General features: G+C 40.8%; 1 protein-coding gene across 1 annotated transcript in view; it reads left to right on the forward strand.

Moving 5' to 3' along the window:
• The window catches only part of CPM (carboxypeptidase M), a 32,683-nt gene extending 20,699 nt beyond the window's left edge, over positions 1–11,984 (forward strand). Inside the window, exons 4-9 of the mRNA XM_029963383.1 lie at positions 6,363–6,535; positions 8,021–8,205; positions 8,456–8,626; positions 9,443–9,595; positions 10,613–10,761; positions 11,446–11,984. Of these exons, the coding sequence (XP_029819243.1) occupies positions 6,363–6,535; positions 8,021–8,205; positions 8,456–8,626; positions 9,443–9,595; positions 10,613–10,761; positions 11,446–11,679 (1,065 nt within the window). The 3' untranslated portion in view covers positions 11,680–11,984. The remainder of the gene's footprint in view (positions 1–6,362; positions 6,536–8,020; positions 8,206–8,455; positions 8,627–9,442; positions 9,596–10,612; positions 10,762–11,445) is intronic.
• The last annotated feature ends 519 nt before the right edge of the window (positions 11,985–12,503 follow it).

Consider the following 12,503-nt stretch of genomic DNA (forward strand, 5'->3'; position numbering starts at 1 on the left):
CCTAATGGTTTTTTTTTTGTGTGTGTACATATAATGCACAGTTGGTGTTTGTTTTTTATCTGATTGTAAATGTATTTCAGATGTCAGGAAATGAATTCCTCATATAGAGAGGCATTGGAGAATTTGATTTTTTTTTTTCCCTAATCTAAGATTCTGCCGGATAGTCACTGGGGATAGATTCGACTACCCCCTCAATATACTAAGCAGATAAGTTTTGTATGACAATTGTATGACAAGCTTCAATTTGTGTGCCAGAGTCTTTCATAAATTCAAATTGTGGGATTGTGGCTTCATTGATCCAGTCAGATTTTTTTGTGCTTTAGTGACGCTTTCCAAAAATGATACAAAATGAGAAAAGTTCTGTTCTCGGGTGTTGTTTGGTCATGCTGCCCTTCTAACCTGTCATGGTCACACAAATGACACTTAACTTTGAGTTAGCTGGCCAGCTGCTCCTAAAACATAAAAGTTGGGAAGGATCCTGAATTGCATGTGTGTGGGCTGTTCACACATGCTTCTGAAAGAAAATCTAGGTTATTTGGAGAGCTGCCAAACAGGGAAGTTCTAATGAAATAATGTGAGTACACAATTCTAGGAAAAGAGTTGTTTTTTTCAGAACTGGCTGATTTTTTTCTTAATACTGTAGGGCATAACCAGACAAGATTTAAAAGAATTGCTTTTAGGTTCATCATTGCCAAATAGAGTGAACTTTTGCCCCAGATTGACAGAGAGACAACAAAAGACTTCTCCTGTTCTTTGTGTGACTGTATGAAGTTGGGCACCATCTTTAGTAGTACTTTTTGTTTAACCCAAGCCAGATTAAAACTAATTTAAAGTGATTCATCAAAATGACGCCAATAGACTGCATAAGATGCATAAGCCTGTGAAATGTTAATAGAGTCTGCACTGGGGAAGGTGAGGGAGAGTTTGCCTCCTGCTCTGGGGTGGCTCCCATTCTGAATTAGGCAGCAGCTTCTCTTGTCCCAACCTCGTACTCTTGCTTGAAAGATCTTCTCTTTCTCAGTCTGTACACTCACACATTCCTCCCTGGGGAAGAACTGATTCCACTTAACATTGACCACAACCAAACCCCTAAATACCCCGAAGTCATAAATGGAGTAGACCTATCACCTTTGGACCAACTGTGCCAGTGACTTGAGTCCATTCTATACAACTGAACCATAGGATCTAATTGGAAGGCTGTTCCTAAACCATGTATGTCACAGCAGGGAAATCCTTTAAGAAGCATGTCTGAACACCCGTGTGTTTCTGCTTGTTCCCTTTAATGTATATGGCTTTCTTAACCTTCTGCAGCTAGTGTTACTGGGCCATCACGAGATAACATCTTTCCCAGGATGGCAATGCTGATACCAATCCTTTTCTCCTAAAGCATCCGCTTCTGGTTGCTTTATTTTCTTGGTGTAATAGTATTTTGCCTCTTTCATTATGTGAAACTGAGCCTGGACTGATATGTCTGAGCTAACCTACATGAAATGATGTTTATTTTGCTGGCTTATCTTGTGAAATAAGTTAAAGCACCTGTATCCTATTTTCCTTGTCATCATAGACATATTCATATCCACAATAAGGTTTCCTGAGATATGGCATGACATAAGTTTTTTGAGATATTAGGGCTTAGGTGAGTAAGGACTGGAGTAGTTTTATTTGTAATCAGTATAACTGAGACTTAAAAAAACTTAAACAACAAACAAATGACAACACACTAGTTCTTGTATAGAATTTCTCACTCCTATTTCCAGGAAAATAAATGGAAGCTACATTTACACTATCAAGATACCACTATGGAAAAAAAGGCTGTTTTTTTATCACCCAGTTGCAAAAAACCAGTTGTGTCCACATACTACACAATCTGCTATTTTCAGCACATATTCCTATGTCCTTAGTACTCTGCAATATATTATGGAAGTGCTGTGCAGGGAAATAATATGTGCTCTAGAAAATAAAAATATATTTATTAAAAAAAATTGCACTGTGAACTATTTTCCACCTGGCTTCAGTATCAGCTGATGTAATGTTAAGAAGGTCAGAAGCACCAGAGGTTTCAAAATTCAAAGCAATCAAAAAAGCTGCGTGCTGCTGAGATCTGTTTCAACACAGTTCAACACTGCCTTGCCCCAGTTACCTTTTTCCTTATCTTTCTCACACTCTTCTGGGTGGGAAAAGAAAAAGCTATCCATTTGTCAGCCAGGTGAAGCCTTGTGCTGAGAAGCGTGTGGAATTTGTCCAGGCAGTAACAACTTACACCAGTTACTAGTTCAAAAGCAGGCTTTGTGTTGCCATTTCCTTCAGTGATAAACCAAGGAACTGCACTTCCCTGTCGTACATGTGCTATTCTCAGATTTTCATAGTGATTGCTGCTGTAGAAATAAATGTATGTGTGCCAAACTAATTGCATAAACAGTCACTTTAACACTGGTATATTTTAGTAAAGAAGGACAAATGCAGTGGAGTGTGTTGTAGCAGTGCATAATAATTATGTATAACACTGTACAAGTGTTAGAAATAACATCTTATAAGTGTGGCATTTAAGTGGGAAACCAAGATGGACTACTGGTTTCTCTGCTCTAACTCCACTTCCTTAGGTGAGGTTGTGCCTGGTATGCTGAACTAGGCCTGTGGAGCAGCTGGAGCTCAAGCAAGGAAACTGGCAGGACTGTTGCCCTGAAACAGGTCCTACCTGATGGTTTGGATCTTTCTTTCGACATCGTTGAACTTAAAAATCAGGCCACATTTAAGGAAAGAATTTTAATAATAAAAATGGGCAGAGTCCATCCACCAGTAGTCCCCTGGTCTATAGTAGGTCTCTATCATGTGGTAACAACAATGTTCTAAAGCCAGGGGTGCTGCAGTAAAGTATTACAGTGCGGGTTCAATTGAAGCTAACCTTAATCTTCTAACTGGCTTCTTGAGTAAGCTCTCTGGTAGCTGAGCAGGGTGCTGACACAGCCATGCCAGAGGGGAGAGTCAGAAAGTTTAAGGGATATGTGTACAGAAACAGCAGTCACGCCCTTTTCTACAGTGCTGATCCGTGTCCTGACACACGCACACTTCTTCGTTCAAGAGTTCCCCTGAGGAACACTGATAGCCTTTCCTGCTGACTTTCTCCCTTTGGTGCACAGGAGGGAACTGACAGCTGAAAGTGCACAGAGAAACTTAATGTCTAATTGTATCTCTAGAGCTGGGAGAAAGGGCTTTCCTTTGCTTTTCTCTCAGCCTTCATGTGAACTGCAGCAGAACAAAACACCTGGGCATCACCCTTGGGATACTGCAATTGAAACCAAATGTTCATTATGTCTTCTCAAAGCCCCAGAGCTTATAAATGCTGTCCCCTGCTCTTCTCTCTAAGGTGTCTGTCCTTGACTTTACTGTCAGCAAACTACCTTCAGTGTATCCAGATCCATTATTTGAAGATCTAAAGTAAAACTAACTCATAACTTATCCACAGGTACAGCTGACCTCTGTAGTAACGGTAGAGATTGACTGAACAGCAGATGCTTTCCAAGGGCTTGATCAAAACTTGAGCTATAGGTTCCCAGAAACAAAGACTTTCTCTCTCCTTCAGACACCTCCAGATGTCCTTTCTCAAGAAATGCAGGGTACTCTGGACCCAAATGTCTCTGTTGCCCCACCCAAACAATGGTAATAAGTATATTCTTCCCTCAAGAGCAATGATAAAAGAACCAGTTCTCTTATGACAGAGATAATTTGAATTGTTTAATGTGCTGAGTACTTGGGTACAAAAATAGTTATACAAGGATTCCTATAAAATAGAGTCAGTTTTTAAAATACTGTATACATAACTAACTCTGGGGCTAACTTTTAAGGGCAAAGAATGTCATCTGTGAAAAACTGGTCACCTTTCATTCTTTGTAAATATTGTCCTTTTCTATCACCTTCTTTTTTTACTTTTCTTTATCTTTTTTCCCCTTTCTTTTCCTGCTTCTCTACCCTTTCTTTTGGTCAGACGCTGAAGAGAAGTACAGTAGGAGAAGAACCCTTTCCCATTTTCTCCAGACAACAGTGCAGTCTTGTCTGTAGTTTAGCTGTCTCTGCGGTAGGGCCATTCTTGCTGATTCTGAGTCTGTTAGCTTTATCTCTCATGCCCAGGGCCATGATTTGGCTGGTTTCTCTCCCTTCCTTTCTTCACCCACCCCTATATTCTTCCCAAGATGTCTATCACTCAGTTCAAGAGCTGCCTGTGCAAGACAGGTTCTATTGCATCTCTTCGTAAATGTCAGAGAGTATATTTATCAAACTTGCAGAGCAGTCTGTTTTCACCTACTGGGGTGCTGCTTTGAAAGCTACTGGAAATGGAGGAAATTAGGTACCTTCCCCCCCCTTTTTCAAAGCCCATTTTCTGTAGTGTCTACGAAAAGAACCACTTGGTTACTGGCATAGTATATGTGTTTAAGTTCCCCCAGCAAATTACTTGACGGTGGCTTGCAGGAGACCAGCAACAGGGGTAAAACCTAAGAACAAATCCCACCTGGGGGGCAAGGTGGGAAGAGAAGGGCTCTTCCTTTTTCCCTGTGCAAACAGCATGGCAGAATTGCTCGAGTACCAATTCAGAGACCACGGCTGCCTTCAGGTGTGACACTTAAAATGGTGTGATCTGCAACTTAGCCGAGTCAGGTTTGGCTCTGCCTTGTTTGTTTGTTTGTTTCTTCTGCAATAAGCAGCAATTGGCATCTAACTGGCAAGGCATGATTTGTTCCCAACCCGAACAGCAGCTACACCCAGTTCTCCTGCCCCATCATGTGTCCAGGCAGAGGTCCTACTGGATGGTGTCTGTGTTCCCATTTCCCTTAACACCAAAAGCAGAATTTGCCACTTAAAATGCACCAGTGTGAAAATTCAACAAGATAACGGGTGCAGCAAATAGCTGTGGAGAAATATTGCTTTCCCCTTGCTTGATTCTACCTACCTTTTACCTGAGATTAGCTCGGCTGGTTAGAACATGTTGCTAATAAACCAAGGTTGTGGGTTTGATCTGTGCAGGGGCCATTCACTTAAGAGTTGGACTCAATGATCCTTGCGGGTCCCTTCCAACTCAGAATGTTCTGTGCAATATCTGTGAAAAAATTATTAATGTAATCTTAAAGCAAGGAGATGTGTATCTGCAACATGAGGTTCATCTGGTAACGCCACTCCGTGTTCCTCACTTTGAAAAAAGAATTCTTTGCAATATTTCCACCTTAGTGGTGCAAGACTCATTCTAAAAGATACTGAGATGCTGTAGCTCTGAAATAGAGCCTGCAGTGATTTACTAAGCTTTGTTTTTGGAGATAAAGTAAAAATAAATTGTCTCTAGAGCACATCTAGTTACGCATCTTGGTTTATTCCCATTCCAGGCAGAGCCTAGGAACCTTATAGTGCCCTTGAAGCATGGGTCACAGTGCTATGGAAAGTGCCCCTGGAAAGCATAGTCCAGTAAACACTGCAACAGTGGTTCCTGGGGTAGAATAGGATTGATTGTTCATAACTCTGGGTCTAGAACTTGCCACTATTTTACCTGAAATCTGATAAAGGGAGATGTCCTGTCAGCTTTCACAACTTATACAAACTTATATGAACAAAAATATGTGTTAAGCTTTTTCTCTACCACTGCCTTTCCTTGATTAAAGTCTGCATCCAAATGTCCTTCCATGTCTTTTTCTAAGGTTTTATGTACACGTTTGGTTTCCCCAGTGCATGTGTTCACGCCATTAAAATAAAGCAGTGTAGCAGGGAATGTAACAGAAGTGTCTATGGGGCCTCTTTGATCCTGTATTAAAGTTGACTTTCCATAAAAGAGGATCAATAAGAAAAGGCCTGCTCTGCAATTATGGTAGGCTTCTCCTTTCTTTCTTTTGAACTATCACTGCCAAGTGGTGATGTACAGCACTGACACTCCTACACAGGACGCAGGGTTCCTTGGGCATCAGAACAGACCTGTGACTGTAGTGGGGCTGAGAAAACAGAGTGGGGTGTTCCCAAGCCCACATGATCTTTATCAGGCAGTTTTAGTTTTTGATAAGGCTGTGCCTTATCCATGCAGATTTAAGCAGTCTAGCTGATACAGTCAGTTTCCCATTATACAAAAAGCTCTGGTTGATCTGGGTTTAAAACCTTTGTGAAAACCCTCCAGTGATTCCTTTCATCTATGAAATTGCTTAAAATGTATTTAGGGGAGAGCATAAAACAAACCAGTGTTGATTAGAATGCTCTTGTATGCCTTGTATGTCTGTGTAATCCAGTAAGAAAAACCTGGAAGTGCAAGGTGGTGGGTCTTTTTTTTTAGTTATTTTCTTCTTCTTTATCTTCCATAGCAGACTTAAAATAAAATCTTATGTTTTTTTATACAGACCGTTGGGAGAGAAATCCTGCTCCATTTGATAGACTTCCTGGTGACCAGCTATAGACATGACCCAGTTATTACCCGGTTACTCAATAATACCCGGATTCATATCATGCCAACAATGAATCCTGATGGATTTGAAGCTACAGAAGTGCCTGATTGTTATTACACACGAGGAAGGTAAAAGTGGCTTATGAGGGTGGGAGAAGCAAAGGAAATGGGTGGGGAGCAATAATCGCAGATAGCCAAGAGTCTGAATCATACTTGGTGGAGAGGATAGTCTAGGAAGATATGTTAGGGCTAATTTTTTCCAGTGCTGTTCTGAAGACGCACTTTAACAACATGGAGTTTGTGAAGACTGAGTCAGACTGGTGTTTATATGTGGTGCAGCCAGAGAAAATCGGTCAGAATGGCGTAATGACCTCACCTTTTAGGCAGGAGACCCAGATTGTTAATACAAGCACAATTCCCTATTTTGTAGCACCTTTAGGGTGCTACAAGAAAAGAAGGAAAACTCCACCCACAGGGATCTATTTTGGTTGGAGAACTTTGTAACCCTTCTTAATGAGAAAAGGTGTGTCTAAGCTTGTTGAGTGGACTTCTAGCAGTGTGTTTGAAGATTACGTTGAATGCAGATAAAGTAAGAGGGAGGAGTTACGCAGTGACAGCTGGCTATAATAGGTAATAGTTGTACCTATAGTAGCACTAATAGTAGTACTAGGAAAAAAAACTAACCCAAAAGAAAATGCAACCAACTTAGCATTGCATCCTGTGCTACTTTTGTTTTCTTTAATGTAACCATTGCAGAGACCAAAAGGGAATGAAAAGCTTAACAAGCTAGAATAGGGAAAGAGTGAGAGAATGGGAAGAATTGCCAAAGGGACAAAGTTGGAATGTGCAGGAAAACCAAACTCATGAGCTAGAATTTCTCTTGGATCACTGGCCATGGCAACATCAGAAACAAGTGAAAAGGTAGTTTAGGTAGTGTAGTTCTTTGGGTGACCAGTGTAGGCCATCCTTTTATCAGGAAAGAAGTTTATTTCTCAGCAAATAGATGGGACTTGTATGGAGGGGGGTATATTTAATCCCCTCACTGTCAAATAGAGTTTAACTAACGACTTTAAAAATTAACACAATTGACAGCAGATACCCTCTTTACTCCTGTCTGAGTGAAAAAGCAAGTAAGCTTTTGCACAGGCTGGACCGTCGGGTTCAGGGAGAAGAGAATACATTCTGTGTTTGACTCAAATTTTTCTCTCTGACCGGAGATATGGCAGTACAAGGGACACAGCCATTCAGTAGTTACCTTGGTCCTCTATGCAAGTGGGAAAAACACATACCGAAGGACAACGTCCTCCTGATCTGGCTCTGGTTTTTTTAATTCACATATATGTAGCTGTGTGCATGCTATATGCATGTTAAATATGCACTGTTTTCACTTGAGATACAACAGAAGAATTATTTTATTGTGTCCTATGAAAATTCCAGTGCTGCTAGAAATCAAACTGAAATCCATCATCTTAATGCTTCAGAAATAAGAAATGATCATCTTGTTTGTTTCCTGAAGACACTACCATGCCACAGATCTGGAGTACTTGGGAGGCTGGTGATGTGGAGGTGTCTATAGGCAAAACAGTAATGTGAATATCTTCTCTCCTCTCTAAGGTACAACAAGAATGGAGAAGATCTGAACAGAAATTTTCCTGATGCCTTTGAAAATAACAATGCTAGCATTCAGCCAGAGACTCAAGCAGTAATGAACTGGATAAAAAATGAAACGTTTGTTCTTTCAGCAAACTTGCATGGGGGTGCCCTGGTTGCCAGTTACACCTTTGATAATGGTAACTCAGGTAAGCTAATAACAAATTCTCTTCTTCACAGCTGATTTGGTTTAGGAACATTGGCTGTATCAAAGCAAAATTTATAAGGATTCCTACAAGGTTATTCTAGCTTTTGAGCTGGGATGGGCAGAATTTGGTAAACCCCATAAAAATTCACTGCCTAATGTAGCTATTTGGGAGACGTTTATCCTGTGTGTAAGCCAGCACTGTATGCTTTATCAGTAATGAGAGTTAAACAATTGTTGTCTTCATTCTGTAGTTACTGGCTCTTCGAAAGGCTATAGCAGATCTCCAGATGATGATGTCTTTATTCACCTGGCAAAAACCTATTCTTCCCACCATGCCAGCATGTACAAAGGAATTGGGTGTGACAAGAGACAAACCTTTCCAGAAGGCATTACCAATGGATACTCTTGGTACCAGTTGGAAGGTAAGAATCTCAGTGATATTTTATTCAGCTGCTTCTGATATGTCTCACTTTCTCCTGCCATCTTTGATGATGAAAGGACAGTGATTTTACCCAGAGTAGAGGGCTGATGAGGGGAGTAAACCAACTCATTTCATGCAGATTCTCTGAGCAGGACCTGGGTGTTTGCAGTCTCTCCCAGCTAGCAATTACAAGTGAATGAGGCAGTCACTGCTGTTTGGCTGCCTCCGTGCTCTTGCTTAAGGCCTGCAATAGCTATATAGATTATACACACGTGCACACACTCCTTGGCACCAAGATCTTGTCCTCTGAGAAAGAAAACCAATCTTCTGTTCATATATCATCCTTTTGAATTGTTTGATCACTGAAATAAATGTTTTCATTACTGTTTATGTGTAGCCAAATAGAATATGGGCCCTGTGTGCTGTGGCATTGTGTATTGCTTTCACCATCTGAATTCAAAGACATATAAAAGGCTCTTGGAATGGCTTTGGCAAACCGATGAATTTATCTGCCACAATTTAGTTGGAAATGCTTGAATGAATTGTAGTCAAAGATCCATCCTTTCTCAGCCAGAATTGTCATCATTCCCAAAATGCCACTGTGCTTTAGAAAACACCACTCTATGTGTAACTAGAGTAATAAAGTCTGTTTTCCACAGGAGGCAGTAAATACAAGTGTGGCATTGAGGAATAATTTACCTGATTTACTTATTTTACTGGTAGGATGCAAGGATCAACATTTTAATTCTTCTATTTGTCTTTTACTTGGAACTTAGTGCTTCTTTGTAGCTGAACACTCTCTTATTTCACTTTTAAGGTGGAATGCAAGATTACAACTATGTCTGGGGACAATGTTTTGAAATTACATTGGAGCTGTCATGCTGTAAATATCCTCCAGCAGACCAGCTGGAAAAGTTCTGGAGAGACAACAAAGTTGCTCTGATTGAATATATAAAACAAGTACACCTAGGTGGGTATGTGAATGGGGATGGGAGGTGAAGCTGAGGCTGGGTTAGCAGGAACTCTTCAGCAGCCTGGGTCAGTGTCACAGCTCACAGCAGGAGGAGCTCTGGTGTGAACTTGGGAGCTTCTGAACATGAAGTGCTACAAGGCCAGGGATGGGTAAAGGAGGAGAACTCAGGCCTGTCAGGTGAGGGGCAATGGGTGCTACTACAGTAGTGCAAGGGGCTTAAAATGTGCTGGGGCAGGAGCAAGGGACAGGCCCCAGGTGCTGTCTGACCATACATCTCCTCACAGACTCTGCTTTCCTGAGCAGCCTTGGGGCAGTCATTTATTTTAGAGGTGTATGTGTGCCTGCGCACAAGTTTTGTGGGTCTTTTGCTACTTGGATTTTGTATTTTTAAAAGACTTTTCTAGGTGTGACCTGACTTCACAGTTGAAAGAGAGCTGCTGCTTAGTGAAGCAGTGCTGCTTTATAATGAGTTGAAGGCTTGCACAAATCTGTTGCCTATCTTGCATTTTATTGCCCAAAATATTTGTTTTATCTCTGCCTAATGCCAGTGCTGCCTTAAAGACGGTGTGTAAGAATTAAGGGAAAGTACTTCATAATCAGACATTGTTGCTATTCTGCCTTTGGGAAGTACTAGAGAACAGGCTGACTTATTTTAAATTACAAAAAGAGAAGGAAGGGGTGTGTACAAAAAAATGCCAAAGCAGTACTGAAGATTTAAGCCCTTCAGTAAAATACACATACAGTAAGTGTATATGATGCCTTCAGCAAATGAGATTTAGGAGATTATATTGCTGCTTTCTAACTTAACATGAGGGTAAACTATTAAAAACAACAACCAGGCACATTCTGTTTTAATTCCTTTCAGTGAGACAGAAGTGACTACTGATACTATTAGATGTGCTCAAACTCAGTGAAACAGCCTTTGAGTGCACCCAGCAAGAGAACAGTCTTTCTTGGAGGAGGCAGCTCACTACAGTTACAGATCGTGATCTCTCTCCTCTCTCTTTTTCATAGGTGTCAAGGGTCAAGTTACTGATAAGAATGGGGATCCTATTCCCAATGCCATTGTGGAAGCCAAGGGAAGGCCTCATATCTGCCCCTACAGAACAAATGAACAAGGGGAGTACTATCTTCTCCTTTTGCCTGGGACGTATGTGATCAATGTAAGTGTGCAGCCTTACTAAATTATTGTTTCTAATTGCCTTGAATTCCTGAGCACAGTGAGAAGGCATCCTTAGACAGGAGTGAGCTGAACTGCTCGAGTCACATATAGGATCTGTAAAGACCCTTTAGCAGATTTAAAAGAAAATGGTACCTTTAAATGTGAGTCAGCAGAAAGGAAATTTTTTGATATAGTAACATCTCAAGTCCTCAATGTCCAGAAATAAGCACCCATCTGACCTTGATGGTGGAGCCAGTGGGGATGAGCGTCTGGAGCACAACGACTTGAGCTTGAGGTGTTTGAAACAAAGCACAGAGCTCTCAGGGTGAGGAGGTGGATAAGGGCAGCACCGGGCTGACACCACCACTGGTGACAGTTATTTCCTTGTGTCAAAAGGGTTTCTCCACAGAAGTGTTAGAGAACATCCATGCAGTGTAGGCTCTGCCTGCTGTCATCTGAGGGCTTACACTGAGCATCACTGCAGGATGCCCTCTCCTGTACAAAAGGTCTTATTGCTATAACGTGGAAACTTTACCCTTTTTTCATCCCATGTTTCCAAACGTGTATTTAGAACATTTTTTCTTGTACATTTAAAGTGTAAACAAGCACATTAGACTCTGGTTGTTTCACAGCTGAACTCAGATGTTTCAAAACCAAGTAAGAACACTTTTGTGTTTGCTCCTAGGCTACTGTACCAGGATTTAAATCGATGCTGAAGACAGTGGAAATACCTGACAACACTGGTAACTTCAGTGCTTTAAAACAGGACTTCTCTTTCTCAGAGGTCTCTATCAGACCAAGAGTTGCTTCATGTCCCAAAATTCCCCTGTACCAAGAGCTCACACGGGCTTCAGCTGCAGTAAAACCAACCCTACATGTCTTGGTTTTAATGACTGCTCTGCTTGTGATTTTAAAATAAAGTCAGGAATGAGATGTTATGGCCAGGCAAAATCCACCTGCACAAATGTGGCTTTGTATATGCAAAAGAATGTCTGTTTTTATAAACCAAATTCTCAGATTCACAATCACGTTCACTGTATTTTGTAAAATACTGGGTTGACAATCAAATGTTTGACTATATTTTTAATTGTAATAGACTATCATATTTTTCTATGTAAGTATTTTACTCTGAAGAAATTTTGTACAGCTGATGGAGATAACTGTAGAATTTCAATGCAGAAAGTACAAATACATTCTCAAGACTTTGCCTGAATTCAAAAAAAAGTTGAGGATTGTACTGCAAATGTTTTATGCAAGCTCAGGTTCCTCTCTGAACCAACAGCTAAGGTGCCACACAACTGTAAGTGAACAGATCAATCCTATTTTCTCATAATAAAGCCATTGCTATAAATGAGGAATGGCATTTTAAAATATGTTTTTTCTTACCTGGACAGATGAGACTGCTTAGGGCTCAAATGAGGTAAGACCAGTAACACAGACAGGTTTTAAGACAAAAAGATGGAAATGAAGTGTAAGTATGTGCTGAAGGGCCACGCTCCTGGAAACTGGATTATAATCTGCACCATCAGGGAAAAGGGAGGAATTTGTGTCTCTGAAAACTGTGTTCTCCTACAGCAGAGTTGCTGAAAACAATGTGGAAACAGTCACTGACAGCTTTATACCTTGTCCATTTTTAACTGAATTTGGTGTGGAACAATCACAGATAATTCAGATTCTTTGAATAGCTTTAGCAGCACCTTTATATTGCTTAAGTAGTTTCAGAGCCCTGCTGCTACACATGCT

The sequence above is a fragment of the Manacus vitellinus genome, unplaced genomic scaffold, assembly GCF_001715985.3.
Source record: "Manacus vitellinus isolate BGI_N305 unplaced genomic scaffold, ASM171598v3 scaffold_5_pilon, whole genome shotgun sequence".
NCBI lineage: Eukaryota > Metazoa > Chordata > Aves > Passeriformes > Pipridae > Manacus > Manacus vitellinus.